The sequence below is a fragment of the Bos indicus x Bos taurus genome, chromosome 3 (assembly GCF_003369695.1).
Source record: "Bos indicus x Bos taurus breed Angus x Brahman F1 hybrid chromosome 3, Bos_hybrid_MaternalHap_v2.0, whole genome shotgun sequence".
NCBI lineage: Eukaryota > Metazoa > Chordata > Mammalia > Artiodactyla > Bovidae > Bos > Bos indicus x Bos taurus.
Genome location: NC_040078.1, coordinates 66,881,354 through 66,898,936, shown reverse-complemented (window position 1 = coordinate 66,898,936; position 17,583 = coordinate 66,881,354). Strand labels below are relative to the sequence as shown.

The window sequence follows — 17,583 nt, the reverse complement described above, 5'->3', positions numbered from 1 at the left end:
AGTATTGACCATCTGGTGATGTCCATGTGTAGAGTCTTCTCTTATGTTGTTGGAAGAGTGTGTTTGCTATGACCAGTGTGTTCTCTTGGAAAAACTGTTAGCCTTTGACCTGCTTCGTTTTGTACAAAAAAGATCTTCATGACCCAGATAATCACAATGGGGGTGATCACTCACCTAGAGCCAGACATCCTGGAATGTGAAGTCAAGTGGGCCTTAAGGAAGCATCACTATGAATAAAGCTAGTGGATGTGATGAATTCCCATTGAGGTATTTCAAATCCTAAAAGATGATGCTATGAAAGTGCTGCACTCAATATGCCAGCAAATCTGGAAAACTCAGCAGTCACCACAGGACTGGAAAAGGTCAGTTTTCATTCCAATCCCAAAGAAAGACAGTGCCAAAAAATGTTCAAACTACCACACAATTGCACTTATCTCACATGCTAGTAAAGTAATGCTGAAAATTCTCCAAGCCAGGCTTCAACAGTATGTGAACCGTGAACTTCCAGATGTTCAAGCTGGATTGAGGAACCAGAGATCAAATTGCCAACATTCGCTGGATCATTGAAAAAGCAAGATAGTTCCAGAAAAACATCTACTTCTGCTTTATTGACTATACCAAAGCCTTTGACTGTGTGGATCACAACAAACTGTGGAAAATTCTTCAAGAGATGGGAATACCAGATCACCTGACCTGTCTCCTGAGAAATCTGTATGCAGGTCAAGAAGCAATAGTTAGAACTGGACATGGAACAACAGACTGGTTCCAAAGCAGGAAAGGAGTACGTCAAGGCTATATATTGTCACCCTGTTTATTTAACTTTTATGCACAGTATATCATGTGAAATGCTGGGCTGGATGAAGCACAAGCCGGAATCAAGATTTCCCGGAGAAATATCAATAACCTCAGATATGCAGATGATACCACCCTTATGGCAGAAAGGGAAGAAGAACTAAAGAGCCTCTTGATGAAAGTGGAGAGTGAAAAAGTTGAGTTAGAACTCAACATTCAGTAAACAAAGATCATGGTATCCGGTCTCATCACTTCATGGCAAATAGATGGGGAAAGAGTGGCAGACTTTCTTTGGGGCTCCAAAATCTCTTCAAATGGTGACTGCAGCCATGAAATTAAAAGGCATTTGCTCCTTGGAAGTAAAGCTATGACCAACCTAGACAGCATATTAAAAAGCAGAGACATTACTTTACCAACAAAGGTCCATCTAGTCAAAGCTATGGTGTTTCCAGTAGTCGTGTATGGATGTGAAAGTTGGAGTATAAAGAAAGCTGAGTGCCAAAGAATTGATGCTTTTGAACTATGGTGTTGGAGAAGACTCGAGAGTCCCTTGGACTGCAAGGAGATCCATCAAGTCAATCCTATAGGAAATCAGTCCTGAATATTCATTGGAAGAACTGATGCTGAAGCTAAAACTTCAGTACTTTGGCCACCTGATGTGAAGAACCGACTCACTGGAAAAAACCCTGATGCTGGAAAAGATTGAAGGTGGGAGGAGAAGGGGACAACAGAGGATGAGATGGTCGGATGGCATCACCAACACGATGGACATGAGTTTGAGTAGGTTCCGGGAGTTGGTGACGGAGAGGGAAGCCTGGCGTGCTGCAGTCCATAGGGTTGCAGAATCGGACACGATTGAGCTGAACTGAGCTGATGGTGATTTCTCCAATGAATATGGACGAAACCAACTGAAAATCTTCTGAAAAGGATTCAACATTCCAGGTGCCATTACGAATATTCATGATTCAAGGGAAGAAAGAAGTCAAAACATCAAATTCAGAAGAGTTTAGAAAAAGTTGATTTCAACTCCACGGATGACTCTGAGGGCTTCAAGATCAGTGAAGGAAGTGACTGTAGATGTGCAAACAGCAAGGGAACATGAATTAGAAGTGGTCTCTGAGGATAGGAATGAATTCCTTAAATCTCATGATAAAACGTTAATGAATGAGGAGTTGCTTCATATGGGTGAGCAAAGTGCTTTCTTGAGATGGAAGCTACTCCTAGTGAAGGTGCTGTGAAAATTCTTAAAATGACAACAGAGGGTTTAGAATATTGAATAAACTTAGCTGACAAAGTACTAGCAGTTTTTAGATTGACTCAAATTTTGAAAAAAATTCTACTGTGGGCAAAATGATATCAATGAGCATTGTAAGCTAGAGACATTATTCACAAAAGAAAGACATATGATTCACAAAAGAAGAGTCAGTTGTTGCAGCACACTTCATTGTTGTCTTAAGAAATTGCCACAGCCACTCCAGCCTTCAGCAATTACCACTCTGATCAGTCAGCAGCCATCAACACTGAGGCAAGAATATCCAACAGCAAAAAGATTACGACTCACTGAAGGCTCAGATTACCATTTTTTAGCAATGTTTTAAAGTTATGTACTTTTTTAGACATAATGCTATTGCACACTTAATAGACTATAGCATAGTGTATGCACTAGGAAACCAAAAAATTCATGTGACTCACTTTATGAAGATGTTTATTACGGTGGTCTAGAGTTGAATTCACGATATTCTCAAGGCATGCCTGTATTATAGACTCTACAGGGCCAGCTTCATGAGCATGCACCTTGTGCCCACATAGGACCCCAGACTCAGAGGGTCACACTTAGGATTTAGTGTTCTGAGGTTGTCTTTGAAATTTTAGAGGTTTATCTTTCAATCTCTGTGTTATAAGTAAAAGTAGTTGGACAGTGGAGCCTGCACTAGTCTTGGCACCTTGCCTCAACCACTCATGATGTCTCTCTGCTTGTATCCATGGTGGGCTCTTGGCACCTCTTCTCCTACCTCCTGATGCCGCAAAACCCTGTTTAACCTTCCTACCTCTGGACACTTCTTTGCTCCTTCTGGATGGCCAAGCAGTTAGAGGGGAGGGTGAGGGAGGAGGCCAGCATTCTACTGTCACCTTAGGCTTCTGGCTGGGCAGCAACACAAGCAGCAGTCTAGGATGCATGCACAACCCCATTGCTTGGGGTGAGGTGAGCACCCCAACTCAAGTAGGACTGGTAGTGTAATGGCATGTTTAACAACTGACTCTGGGGGGACTTCTTGCCAGCTCCTGATCTAGGAACAGAGTGGGTTCCTTCACAGAGGTTGCAGTCTCTTAGAAGCTGACTCTGTCACGGGTTGGAGCAATTGACCTGTACGGATATTTACTTCTTTGCCCAAATCTACCAAGAGATTAGAAATGCTGTATATATAGTTAATAAGAAAATATAATGAATATGCTACAGGAAAATACTGCAAGGTCTAGCCTTGGAATTAAAAAAAAAGTAGTAGGATTTATTTTATAAAGGAAGCTGAAAATGAAGTGTGTGTCTAGAAAAATGAAGTAAACTAGAATATATTTTAGTATACTATTGAGAAGTAATCTAATTAATATATAGCAAGTTAACTGTCAGACATTCTGATGCTACTCTGTGTCTGGGAGTTTTCAATCAAGTAGAAAGCCAATTTCAAGATTACTCAGATTGTAACTGATTAGTCAACCATTAATTTTGATCAGCTACCTGGGAACCACTGTGATATGATACAATGTCATAACTGTTAATTTCTATTTTAGGAGTTGCTCATTTTCACCCAGATAGACCAAAATGTGGAGGTAGTATGAGGAATAAACTTTTCTTTTGTTGAATCAAAAAATTAAGCCTCATGTCAACATCATCCACTCTAACTCTCCCTGCATACCGTTTGCCCCTACCCAAACTCCAGTCCCACCTTTTTATTTCTCTGCCTGGAACTCTAGGTCTTCCCCAGGAAAAGTGTACCAGGAATAACTGGAATATTCTACTACTCCATTAGGATTTAGTTTAAGAAGTATACAAATACTTTATATTTGTGAAATATACAATATTTTGTGAAAAGCAAAGGGAAAACTTGAATAAAAAGTATTCAAGATACAATGGATAAGGAACTGGAGCCTGATTTTCACTGACTCCTTATCTTTCTTGGCAGAATATAGAGAATACAAGTGATATGTAGCAAAATATAAGGATTTTATCACACTGTGTCTGTAGAAATGTTTAATTCAGAGTATTGAGTGATATTTGACTATCATCAAACCAAAGGCAGGACTAATTTTTAGAGATACTGTGGCTCTACATAGAGATGAAAAGATCACGTCCAGTGGACTGAGACCAGGCAAAAGGCTACACAGTATCAGAGTCAGAATTAGAACTTCTCTTAGCCCAGTGATTTTTAAAAATTTTCTTTACCTCCCCCTAAAAATTCCTCTACAATTCCTCATAAAAGTTAATCCTCATATGCATATTTTAGTTTTACCAGGTTATAATGGAATATTAATAAGCTTTCAGCCAGTCTCTAGTTAAGTAGTATTTTAAATAAAGTAAGATGTTATCTGAAGTCTTAAATTTGTAGCACCACTTTTAATTAGTAAATTTAGGCATAGTGTTTAGGGGAAAAGTTATTTATAACATTTAGTTTTGGTTTCAAATAAGAAATAGTGAACTTTCTGGATAACTTAAGTACAAACTAATTTTATGGTATTTAATATATAACAATCTTAATTTTTTTGAAGGAAGAGGAAGAAAATGAAACCTTTGAACTGAGCAGGGAATATGAAGAATTAATCAAATTGAAAAGGAGTGGTTCTATTCAAGCTAAAAATTTAAAAAGCAAGTTTGAAAAAATTGGACAATTGTCTGAAAAAGAAATTCAGAAAAAGATAGAAGAAGAACGAGCAAGAAGAAGAGCAATTGACCTTGAAATTAAAGAGAGAGAAGCAGAAAACTTTCATGAGGTATATACATATATATAGTTTTATATTTAAGTTGTAGTACAATAATGGATTTAACAGAAGTAACAATGTCTTTGAAATAAGTGTTGGTACATACAATTAACCATCAGAGTATATAATAATCTGGGAACTAATACAGAGCAAAATCATATTAAGATCTTGAGACTTTTTAAGATTTTGCTATTCTAGTATTATTCCAAAATGACTTTGGAACAGAGAGAATGAGAGCCTATAGTGAACATCAAATGGTTCACTCTAGCAAAAATAGCTCAAAAGTAAATCTTTATTGGCACAAGTTTTTACTTTGAATCAGTAGGAACCAGTGTATTTTTGAGTTAAACTCCAGGGATTATTCATACCTACTTAAAGATGAGGACAACAAAGCCTATGTTATCTGCTAAAGTCATGCTAAATCATTCAGGTACAGAACCTAAATAAAAATTCAGGTGACATGAATTTGGTACCTCTGGCAACCCACTCCAGTACTCTTGCCTGGAAAATTCCATGGACTGAGGAGCCGGATAGGCTACAGTCCATGGGGTCGCAGAGTCAGACATGACTGAGCGACTTCGCTTTCACTTTCATATGTAAAATTAGGAGGTACTCACTAGATGACCATAATGTCCCTTCCAGTTTAAGGACTAGTTCCATGATACGAATTGGTTTAAATAAGATCTGGAAAGCTTATTGTCAGAATTGCCATTTTGTTGTATCTAACACATACTCTTCTAAAATTCATTCTCATCAAATATTCAACTATAATACAAGTGTCAGAATTTGGGAGGGCATTCAGAGGAGACTGTTGAATAAAAATGGTGAAACTATGGGCAAACTCCAGAACTATAAGCAATTCATTGAGACAGGGAGAATGTGAGCACAGCACAAGGTAACGAAGACACAAGCACCGGCAAGATGACCCATCTTAGATGCCATGTTAAGCAACTTTATTGAGGTGCACCGAAGGGATTTTTAAAACATGGAGTGATATTATCAAATAGGCATCTTCATTGCATGATCATGTTTAAGCTAAAGATGGTTTTGGATTCATGTATTAAAAAATTATTTGAAAGCCTACACCGGGGCTACATTGGCAAATAAACCTGCGTAAGTCCTGGCTCATATGGTGTTTAGAATCATCTAACAGGGGTAGGGATGTAAAATAATGACTGGAAAGTAAAGTCACAAACAGCTTCAAACAATTATAGGTGATAGGATAAAAGGTTGTAAAACTAATTGTTAGCTGAAGGGCCTTTTTAACCTTGCAGGCACTATGATTTAGGAATAATGTTAGTAATCAAAGTTTTAGGACAGAGTATAAAAAGCTAGCTTAAAGAATCCTGGGGTCGTGGAGGATGAACTGGGACAAGGTAATGAAGCTGGGGGCAAGGGAGAAAAACTGAGTTACAGGCAGGTGGTTGCTGAGAAGGCTAACATTTCTTCAAGATTACTAGGGAAACTAGATACAGAGAATTCAGGAAGTCTGGAGAGGAGAGGTGGATGAACAAATTGTTTCGGACCTGTGAAGTTTGAGCTATATTTGGACAAGTAATGTCAGTCTGAAACATAGGTATTGAGCTCAGTCAAGAGGCAGGAGCTAAAGACTAACTTTTCTGGATACTATTTGAAAGTACAGATGTAGATAAAGCCATCTTGAAAGGGTTAATAGTTGTCAGATGAATAAAATCCTGGAAAACATTAACATTCAGTGGATAGATGGGCCACAAGATCAGTTGATTCCTTAGAGATAAATCACAGAAGGTAAAGAATTTAAATCAGGATGCACTTGCTCCCCTTTTCTGGTTAAACGTAGTGAAACCTCAGAGCAGTCATACCTAGCCCTATAAAATTTATAGGTAAGAATAAGAGAAATGATGCTGGTGGTTTCTTGCTTTAATGCTGTTACTGGCTCTCTTGTATAAAAGGACATAAGATTAGGACTTGGCTGACTCTCTAACCCATGAGGATGTCCTGAGTTGAGTTTCCTGTGAGGAACCTGACATTCTTATCTCAATAAACTAAGGGTCACTGAAATATTGTATTAGCATAGTTTTGGCAGAGTATAGTCAACTTCCAGGGTAGGACCTGTCCCTTCCGATTGTTTCAGGTTTCCTTCTTTAGAAAATACCTTCTTTTTATATTCCAGACATCTTTCAAGGCCTAACTCATTCATGTAAACTTACCTAATCTAAGAATTCCATCCCAGCTCCTGTAGCCCTTAACTGTACCAACATTTGGTACATAAATCACTTAAACTGCCTAATAGTGTTTGATTTTCTAGTTAGATTCTCCAGAACCATTCTTTACATTCTCTTTTATCCCAAATTCACTGCTTAATTGTATTGCCTGTAATATCCACATGCTGGGAGTACCAATGCCCTACAAAGAATGCACCTAAAGAACAAAGATCATTCCATTTATAACATAATTCTCAGTAGATCCATTTCCTGTTAAAACTTCTAACCTGGCTTTACAGGGATTCAAGGAAAAGCAACTGTACTTAATAACCATAAGACTATTCATAAACTTTCTCCAAGTCAGCTTCTACTTAAAATTTATTTTCTAAAGGCAGGTTTTAGGTAACTACATAAATAAAATTTTTGAGTTTACACAAACTTTTATACAAAAATCTAGAAGGCAAGTTATTAAGAGGGAGGGATCTAGCCAGAATAGTAGTTGTTATACTTGCTGAAATACACGATCTTAAAGATTTGTTATGCAAAGAATAACATTAAATATTCAGTGTGAACAAAAAGGTCCATTTTTTTTCCATGTAAGTCTTGGAAAAGTCTGTTGAGATAAAACCGCAGTTTATTAGTTTGCTTGTTTAACAAGCAGACCATTGTTTTAAAATGTATTTTTTGCCCTGTCTTTTAAATATAACAAGAAGCAATCATACCAATAAAATTCATTAGCAATAATGGTAGTCTGGTATGTTTATCAACTGAAGGCTAAATAATGGCATGAACAGAAGTTACCCATCAAGTCTCTAATTATGTCTGATATCCTAGCATTTTCCAGTATCAAATAAAAACTGGATTCAGGAGAACCAGGAAAACAGTCCAACTTACTTTTAACATCTACATTCATTGGAGCTGTGGTGCAACACTTCACACTATAAAACATTGATGAACCAATATTTTTCTTATACAGGCAATTATTTTATAGCTTATTTCAAAATTTTATTTTTTTGCATTGGATATCTGGAAGTAATTTCCTCATAGTACTTTGAAATACAAATGGTGAGATTTCCAGATAAACTCACAAGAGTCTAAGTAGTTTAGAGACCAAGAGTCAACTACAAGCAAGGTATTTTTGAAACCATGGGTTAACTATACTCACAAGACCCCATTCTACTAAAACTGCTCTCAAAGGCCAGTAAGTGACCTTCTTATCACCAAATTGGTTTTACAGACATGCTACCTGACAGTTCAAATTCTACTCTTATATTACCCCTTTATTTTCATGGCTTCCAACTCTTACCCCTAAATAAATTGACTCAGAACTGTATTTCCTGTTTCCCCAAGTTTCAGTCATTGCCTCTTTCAACAGTTGTCTTATTTTATTCTACCTGTACACATTCTTCTTTGCCATTGCTTTTCGATAAATTATTTACTGGATAGAATTCATCTCAGTTATTAACAAAAAAGGGTGAGGAAGAAATCATGAAGTGGGAAATAACAAAATTGCATTTCTGTACTATGAGGTCGGGTAAAGAGTTAAGTGGAGACTCTTATGAAAGTATTTTAATAATTGTTAATAGTGTATGATTTCCTCATCCTTTTCTTTACTCAGTACTATTAACAAGCACTGAGATTTGGTTGGGCAAATAAAATACACTAGGACTCCAGAGACAATGTGTGATAATTATACTGGGAGAACAATTCCAACTGTTAAAAAAGAGTATTTCACAAGTGAACTTTCATCTTTCCTAAACTGGGGGATAGTCTGCAGTGTAGCAAATAGCATAACCCAAACATGTTAATTTTCTTGTGCCTAGGCATCTTCAAAACTATTAACATTTTAGTTCTTGTTTGTTTTTAGAAAGTAAACAATTCTTATTCTTGTATTGTATTCCTCTTGTAAAGGAGGAAGATGTTGATATTAAGCCTGCAAAAAAAAGTGAGGCTCCATTTACTCATAAAGTGAATATGAAAGCTAGATTTGAACGTATGGCTAAAGCAAGAGAAGAAGAAGAACAAAGAAGAATTGAAGAGCAAAAGTTACTACGCATGCAGTTTGAACAAAAGGAAATTGATGCAGCACTACAAAAGGTACCAGGCTTTCATATCCTTTCTTTCCCAAAGATAATTTCTGAAAAACAATGAAATTTAAGGAGGGATTAAAAATACATTTTAATAGCTTTCAAATCAGTGAAATGTTAATGTAAAATACTTTATAGTAAGGACACTTCCATGTTCTTTACTTTGGGGGAAAATATATCTACCTCCAAATTCTATTACTAAATCACTCTCCTGAAAACATGACTACAGTATAAATGCCAACCTGAATGTATTTATTTTAATACAGAAACGAGAAGAGGAGGAGGAGGAAGAGGGTAGCACCATGAATGGGTCTACCATTGAAGATGAAGAGCAAACCAGATCAGGAGCTCCGTGGTTTAAGAAGCCTCTAAGAAACACATCGGTTGTAGACAGTGAGCCAGTTAGATTTACCGTTAAAGTAACAGGAGAACCCAAACCAGAAATTACATGGTGGTTTGAAGGAGAAATATTGCAGGATGGAGAAGACTATCAATATATTGAAAGAGGAGAAACTTACTGCCTTTATTTACCAGAAACTTTCCCAGAAGATGAAGGAGAGTATATGTGTAAAGCAGTGAACAGCAAAGGATCTGCAGCTAGCACCTGTATTCTTACCATTGAAAGTAAGAATTAATCCCTCTTTGAATCTAGAACTTTCATTCTATTTAAAAATTTCTAAAAAAAAAAAAAAAAATCATTTTTCTTCTTCTCTTTTTTAGCTGACGACTACTAGGTCCCCTTCCCTCTCCCTGGAACACACCCTCTCTCTCCGACTTTCTTACTACATCCATCTTTTCTGTGGCGGGGCCAAAAAAGGAAACTGGAAGTGCCACTGTGTTGACTTCTTATTCCTTTCCCTAACAGTCTTCAAAAAACAAGCTCATCTAAAAAATACCTTTTTCCTTTCCAAAAAAGAGCACCAGATTCATCACCCCATTATGCAGTGTAAGTTAATGTGTAATTTAATGGGGCAAAGGGGGGAATTTACTCAATTATTCTATCAGAACCTATTACAAACACTGTGTATTTTTCATGTTTACAGCATTAAGTTTTAAAGAAATTATAAACAGGACACATTTTGCATGAAAAGATTATCATTTATGAACTAGTCACACCTAAAATTAGTCTGAAATAGATGAGTTAGTGAATTTGGAACTTATCAATTTAAGTGGGCTTTTCCCCTCAGTAGAGTATCATTTTGGTTGTTGTAGTTTCAAAGTCTTTCTGGAGCAGGGAGATGAGGGGGAAGGGTTGTCATTTCTCCCTCTATGCAGAGAGAACACAAAACAAGAATTAAGACTTTTAAGAAACAACTGTCAGAGCAAATCTGATGGATACCACTGCCTAATATGGAATGTTGGGAATATCAAACACGTATTTTTCAAATCTGTGTAATATATATTCAAGCTTATAAAAAGCAAATTTATGTTGTGACTTTCCTGAGCAAATTATATTTTAATGAGAAAACTTTGTATTAATAGTTCATGCAGGACAAAACATAAAGATTTTCAGATCTAAGAGAATTAGATGTAGGGGAAAATGGCACAATCATCAATTTTGAGTTTTTAAAGTGAGTTTGTAAATAATTAGCTATCATGTTCTATTATCAAGTTGTTTTATATTTTAGTTTTCTGGAAAACAATTTTATTTTACAATGTAAACCCATAATAAAGTCACTTCTGTATTTAAGAAAAGAGACAAACACTCCTTAATAATATTCACCAATGTACATTTATTTTTTTTATTGAGGAAACCATAATCAATACAAAATTACAGCAATCATGTACCCCTTTACATACAATGGTATTAAAACAAACTAAACCACAGTTTGTAAAGTATTCAATTTACCTCAAGTCCAAGCTGCATCTCCCTAAGACACTGTTCCCATCACAGTAGCCATTTTAAGCCAATCTTCTTTTTACACGGGTAGTTTCTGTAGAGAACACTTTTCTCAGGACGAAAATGCATTGAGCATGCATAAGAAAAAATATATATATGTGCAAATACATTTATGAGTTCCTATAAGGGGTATCACTGAAGAAAATAAAATCCTGGGACTTATTTGCTTTCTTAAAAGCACCAGTTAAAAAAAAATCCCTCAGAAGTTTATACTGTGGCAAGAAAACTCATGACTAAACAAAAAATAAGGTTATTTTCAGAATCAAAATTATCTTTAGGTATTGTTATAATACATTTTAAAGTGAGGCAGAATTTTCAGAAAATAAAAAGACATCTTTATTAACTAGTAATTTCTACAACCTTATTCTAAAGAACATAACTTTGCAGGTAGAAGTGGTTCTCCTGGCAAGAGTATTCAAACAAACATTATCACTTCTGAATATATTCCTATCTTCCTCTTAAGGTATTGTTTACTCCTACACAAACCCACTCCTGTAAATTAACTACTCAGGTATTTGTCTAAGAATATATTTTACAATGCTCATAAACAACTAGTATTAAATCACTAATTTTAGTATTAAAACCATTTTCATTTATTAAAAATAAAAGTATACTTCCCATTTCTAAGAGAAACATCAAACTATAAGAATTCTAATTACCACCACACTATGAAATCTTAAAAACAAAAACATATTGTCAAGTGCTAAATAAATCAATTTCAAGCCAAACATTGTCTCTACCACTCCTAACACCACTGCATTCAAATCAACTGGCTCACCTTTTCTGCTTTCCATTTATTTCAAGGTTAAGATTAGCGCCATTTAAAAAATGCCTGCAGTATCAATGAAGGCTTATGCTAATGAATAAAAAAATTCTCATGAGATAGAAACAATGCCCCAATATCTATTAGCATTCATATGTATTTTCTTTTATAAAAATGCAAACTACAACTAAGCAAAACTTGACAGGCTCTTAAGGTTCAAAGAGCTCCTTTATATTATCAATTTTAACATTGACTATTAAAACACATATACACACACATAAATGTGGTGCAATAACTAACTTTCAAAATTTAACATTTCATGGAACATTTAAGATCAAGTGAATAGCACTTTAAAATGAAAAGTGATCAAAAGCAGGCACAGTACACCCTGTATCATATTACGTATGGGAAAACATTTCATTTTTCTCAGTTACGATTTGCCAATTTTACCTTCTACATTGAGCCCTTCTATGGTCCATGCTCATCGGCTCACCAATGGCATACACTCAAAGGATTCCTCTTTATGGGTAACTATCTCAGGACCTGATTTTATGAGCTATGATTTGGTGCTTGCAGCATCTTCAGCACTGTGTGTGAAAATGAAGGCAGTATTTTTGAATATTTTTCTTTGTTGCAAAGATAAGCAGGAGTTTTAAAAGGATCAGCACATTTTAGAAACCGAATAAACAAAACTGATATGATGCTGCTTTAATACATTCATCTTAACTCAAAATATTTACCAGTTAAAATTATCTACAAGAACACACAAACATTTAAAACTGGCAAAAAATAAAATAAATGCAGCGTCAAGTTATTAAGGTATTATAAATCAGAAAAATATTGGTTGCTATACAGATTATGATAGGTTATTTGCTATACAGTTAACATTTCACTGATGCACATGCCTTTTATCAAACATACTGCCAGTATTTCTTTCGGTGTATATAAATAAGAGTTAGGAAAACTGAGTTGTCTTAAGGAAAAAAGGTCATAATAAAACTCTGACCCATAACGCCCTTACTGAATTGCTATAGTTCAAGAACAAGAAAAAAAGTAAAGACTCCATAGCTTTGGAGAGCAAAGAAAATGTCTTGTCAATCATAAACAGACTGTGAAGGCTGTTGAAGTTTCTGACCAAATGATCTCCTAAATCTTGAGAACTATGTAACTTTCCTTTTAAAATTCTAACAATTTTTCTATATTAGGGAAAAGATTATAAAAAGTTTGGATGTAGTTTAATTACAGCAGCAATCTACTCTTAATTTTCTTGTTTTAATAAAAAGAAAAATCAAAATAAAAACATCACCTAGAAAAGTAAACAGTTGTTTGAACAACTTACAGACTTTCCACTGAAATGGTAGCATAAATAACAAAATACATTTTGGGGAAGCAGTAGCAGATTGCTTTTGAATACACAACCACAAAAACCTCACAGGGACAACATTAATGTACTGAAATATTTATTTATATATGTCCTTAGGTTGTGCTTACCTGTTGCTTTTTGCAGCAGAACCTAAGGTGGAAGGTCTGGGAAGGCACTGTGAAGTATAAATAATTGCACTGTTTGCAATTAATAAAGATTTTAAACCTTAAATGAATCAAAATCAACAGCCTCCAATTTGTGAGTACTGAATCCAACTGAAAACTATCTCTTCAGTTTAATTAATAAATGCACCACTTTCCTAAAAGGTCATCTATAAAACAGTATCATGCAAAATACTGAAACTGTTCACATCAATACCCTACTCTTAAACAGATAACTCCTTAACTATTAAAACTTCAAACTAGAACTACATATCCATATCTAAATAAGGGCAAGGGAAGAAGTCACTCTCGGTTCTATAAGATAGTCAAAAACATTTCAAAACAGCTACAATGAACTGTACCGCTATTTTCTACCCTATAAATAATCTCAACATTTATGTCCTGTACATCTTCCTTTTATAGTATATTCAGAACAACAAATGGTGCTCCCCTACCAATGAAAGAACTAGTATACATATTTAGGAAATGGTATTAAAACCACTACATTGCTTAATATTTGCAAACTGAAAACCACCCTGTCTGATACATTTCAAGTCTTTCATATTAATATATAAGATATGCATTATTTTACACTGAAAAGCAATATATTTTAGGAGCACCAATGAGTAATACTATTCAACTTTGTTAATGATGAGTTTTCTTTAGCTATAGCTAAAGCATATCAAAAATACTTACCCATTAAGCTCACTTAAAAAAAAATACAGACCTATGAATATTCTATGTTAAATTAAGAAGCAGTTATGGTTTCCAAGATATAAGCACTGTATTCCAACATAATATTCAAACAAAGTATGGCATTTGCATTATGTGGAACATTGACAAAAAGATACTGTTGCAGTTCATCAATTTGTCATTCTGATGTACTTACAGTGCAATGCTCCTTGAAGGAACACAATCAAGGATGATACACAGCACAGTCCTCCTCACCCCTACAGAGCTAGTTCTATACTGGCTGGATCAAACCTGCACTTCAACAGACAATGGCAAGACAGACTGTATTTGCATGTAGTCTAATATATTAATATGCAAAGAGCCAACAAATATGCAAAGAGTAAAACAATGGATTTCAACAAAATATCAGAATTTCAGCATGAGTGTTATAGAGTAATAAAATGATTCAAGTACATAAAAAAATTAAGTTGATTCAATGATTGGACTTGTGCATTTACAAAACAAAGCTTATCTATACTGCAAAAAGGAAAAAAAAAAAAGAAAAAAATAGCTCAAACATTTTCATACCGCAATCATGTTTCAATGGCAGATGCACTATAGCTATACTTTTTGCATACTATTCACTTTTTCTACCCTACATTTAGAAAGAAACACACTAATATTGCATACCTTGCAAGAGCTCCTTTACATGAAAAAAAAAATACTGTTCTTATTATAGACTACTCATATTTACTATTTGAAAACTGTTTAAAATTAGTTATGCTGAAACAGTCTTGGAAATCAAGTAATTATCAAATTAAAAACAGAAAGGTTAACTGTTATAGCAGCAGTACAGGTCTGAAACAGTGGTCATGTATAAAAGGAAATTTCACTGTTAATGCAATGGAAGTATGCCAAAAGATCATTGTACACACATGCAGTTTTTAATCAAACAGAAGGAAAAAAATGAAGATATCAGGATTACTTGTGCTGAAAACAGCCAAATACAATAAATGGAAAAGATCCTCCAATCTACTACTATACTGCAAGGGGGAAGAAAACATGCCAGTGTTTAAAAACTCAAATTAATATTTCATGGGGAAAGCTTATATATTTGTGTATATGTATCTTAATTTATCATTACTAAGAAATTATGAATTCTTTAAATACCCACATATCCAACTTACCGACACAGGAGGTTTCATATCATTTATTGTAAAGCACAAAACAGGCATTTTAAAAGTGAAAGTATACATTGAAAAAAGTACATTTATATCACAAAGCATTAACCACATAATAGTTGCAAATACATTTGCTGGAATGTGTACATCTACACTAAATACTAAAAACAAACCAATTTTCATTTCTACACAGAAATATTAACCTCCTATCAGTAGTGATAGATATTTTGTACATTTTCAAAAAAAAGAAAAAAGAAAGGAAGAAAGAAAGAAAGGAAAAACACTATTTAAACCAAAAACAAAATTAAGATCTTCATCAAGCCGTCTGCATCCATATATTTAACAAAGGTTTTTTTCCCCCACACAATGAAGCAAATACTGTATTGTCCACTTCTTATTATTGGCCCTGTGCAGAAGAGATACATAAGAAATACACAAAAAGTTAAAGAAAATCCTTTAAATGGAGCTAACTCAGGAGTGAATCCTCTAAGAAAGAAAAACTGGTTAATATAAATGGTGGTGGCTTCTTGCATGATTTGCAAATCCCTGGGGGAAAAAAGTTTATTTTTAAAATCAAAGGCATTATAGAAATATTCAGCACTCAGATGCCAGGAAGCATTATAAAAAAACAAACAAAAAACCCAAAACAATATACCACAGTACTTCATTTATAGTTTTGCCAGATAAAAATTTAAAAGGCAAACAGAATCCCAGACAAAAGTAAACATGCATAGAACATGACTGAAGTTGAAATCAGCACATTAGCAAATTTATTATACCTGAGGTGCTGGAGGATGCTGTGGCATTCCCTGGGGACTTGTCTGGGCATAGTAGGCTGCTTGTTGTCTATAGTACTCAGCCCAGGCTGCACTATAATCTGGCTGACCACCTGGTGGAGCACCAGTAGGAGCAGGAACTGCTTGACCTTTTGAGAAAACAGAACAACTTTGTTGCTGTAACCACAATTAAAAGCCCCAAAGAATCTCATTTCTAATAAAAACAATACCTTGCTTCTTGTAATATTCCTCCCAAGCCTTTGAATAATCTTGTGTCTGCCCTTGTTGACCTAAAAAAAACCCCCTAAATTTTAATACAAAATTATATCCACTGTAAGTACAGGTTATAAAGACAAAAGCACAGAGGGTCAGAATTGCTCCTGTTCTATTTTTAATATTCCTTAGTGTCAAAACCTACTCTGTAATTAAAAAATCAAAATACTCTTTAGTTTCTTTTTGCCATACTATCATAACTTTCAGTTCTTTAGCATTACTCTTTAATAAAAAACAAAACTATCTACATAGTTTCTTGATTCAGTTACAGTTTTTATAAACTGTTCATATTCTAAATTAAGTCTGAACATGCAGTCCACTGTTCCCCAATGGTTATGTTGCGGGGAATGAATGGACCACTATTTTTGGTAGTTTTCTTCTCCATTTGGATTTGTTACACTACAGGTTTTAAAACAAAATGAAAATCTTCAATGAAGAGAGAATATTTCTTGAGAAACAAAAACCCAGTTAAAAACTATTATTTTAAGATCTGGCCAAGATTTGTTCTTTCCAGATTAGTAACCTATAAACTATGTATAACACTAATCTTCAAGATATCTTTTAATAAGATATTGAAAGTTTTAATATGCTATGCCCAAATGATAACAATTTTATTAAAAATAACCTGATGCAGGACATAAAAAATAATCACTACTGAAGAGGTTCTAAGCAACAAAATCAATGAAAGACAAAACTCAACAGCTTTCAGAAAGAGGTCTTTTTTCTAGGTGACTTTCCTGAATTAAGAGACTAAAAAGACATAATCAAATGTAACGCATGAAACGTGAATGGGCTCTGTATTAAAAAAATAATAATAATAATGACAACCCTACCTCTCACACACAAGTAGCTACAAGGCACTTTTTTCTGACAACCAGGGAAACTTAAATATTATTAAAAATTTATTTAGAGCAACAGCTTGCAACTTACTTTGAAATGGCTCAGGCACCAAAACAAGTATATATACACACAAAGTACATATGACAAACTTTTTGAAAATGGTGAATCTGGACAGAAAATATACATATAGGTGTTCGCTATACTGGTTTTTGAAGGTATTAAAAAAATTAAAAGTTCGGGAGAAAGAGACCATAATTTTTCCTATTTCTTTATTTGAACAGATTTTATTTAGTTTGCAGTTCATTTGGCTTTATGAAGTTATGACAACCAGACAAAAAATACTCAGAGAAAGCTGTTTTATGTTTGTTAGATGGTGCCATACCAAGGCAATTTTAGAAAATAGTCTATTATCATCACAAAAGTGGTTAAAGAATAAAAGCAACTGAGGAAATAAAAATTGAAGATGTATGGCTTAAGAAACATAAGAAACTCCCCCTAGTTATACAGGCAGCAGCACAGAGAAATCCTATATTCTCTTAACAAAATTATCACACTTTCGTTTTTCCATACTTCTTTTAGGAAATGAATTTAATATTTTGATTTTATGAGACACAATTCAA

The 17,583-nt window shown here is 34.5% G+C and overlaps 2 protein-coding genes across 29 annotated transcripts in view; one reads left to right on the top strand and one right to left on the bottom strand.

Annotated features, from left to right (window-relative positions):
• Positions 1–12,736, top strand: part of NEXN (nexilin F-actin binding protein) — a 58,267-nt gene extending 45,531 nt beyond the window's left edge. For 2 of the 6 annotated variants that reach the window (XM_027536829.1, XM_027536831.1), the window contains 4 exons: positions 4,555–4,776; positions 8,859–9,044; positions 9,301–9,658; positions 9,755–10,469. In XM_027536829.1, the coding sequence (XP_027392630.1) occupies positions 4,555–4,776; positions 8,859–9,044; positions 9,301–9,658; positions 9,755–9,768 (780 nt within the window). In that variant the 3' untranslated portion in view covers positions 9,769–10,469. Of the gene's footprint in view, positions 1–4,554; positions 4,777–8,858; positions 9,045–9,300 lie in introns of all 6 variants that reach the window. The other 4 variants (XM_027536827.1, XM_027536830.1, XM_027536826.1 and 1 more) reach the window with 3 other exon arrangements.
• FUBP1 (far upstream element binding protein 1) overlaps positions 10,748–17,583 on the bottom strand; it is a 34,455-nt gene continuing 27,619 nt past the window's right edge. For 6 of the 23 annotated variants that reach the window (XM_027536805.1, XM_027536807.1, XM_027536806.1 and 3 more), the window contains 3 exons: positions 16,081–16,140; positions 15,854–15,999; positions 10,748–14,210 (listed from right to left, as the gene is read on the bottom strand). In XM_027536805.1, the coding sequence (XP_027392606.1) occupies positions 14,172–14,210; positions 15,854–15,999; positions 16,081–16,140 (245 nt within the window). In that variant the 3' untranslated portion in view covers positions 10,748–14,171. Of the gene's footprint in view, positions 16,000–16,080; positions 16,141–17,583 lie in introns of all 23 variants that reach the window. The other 17 variants (XM_027536810.1, XM_027536815.1, XM_027536821.1 and 14 more) reach the window with 10 other exon arrangements.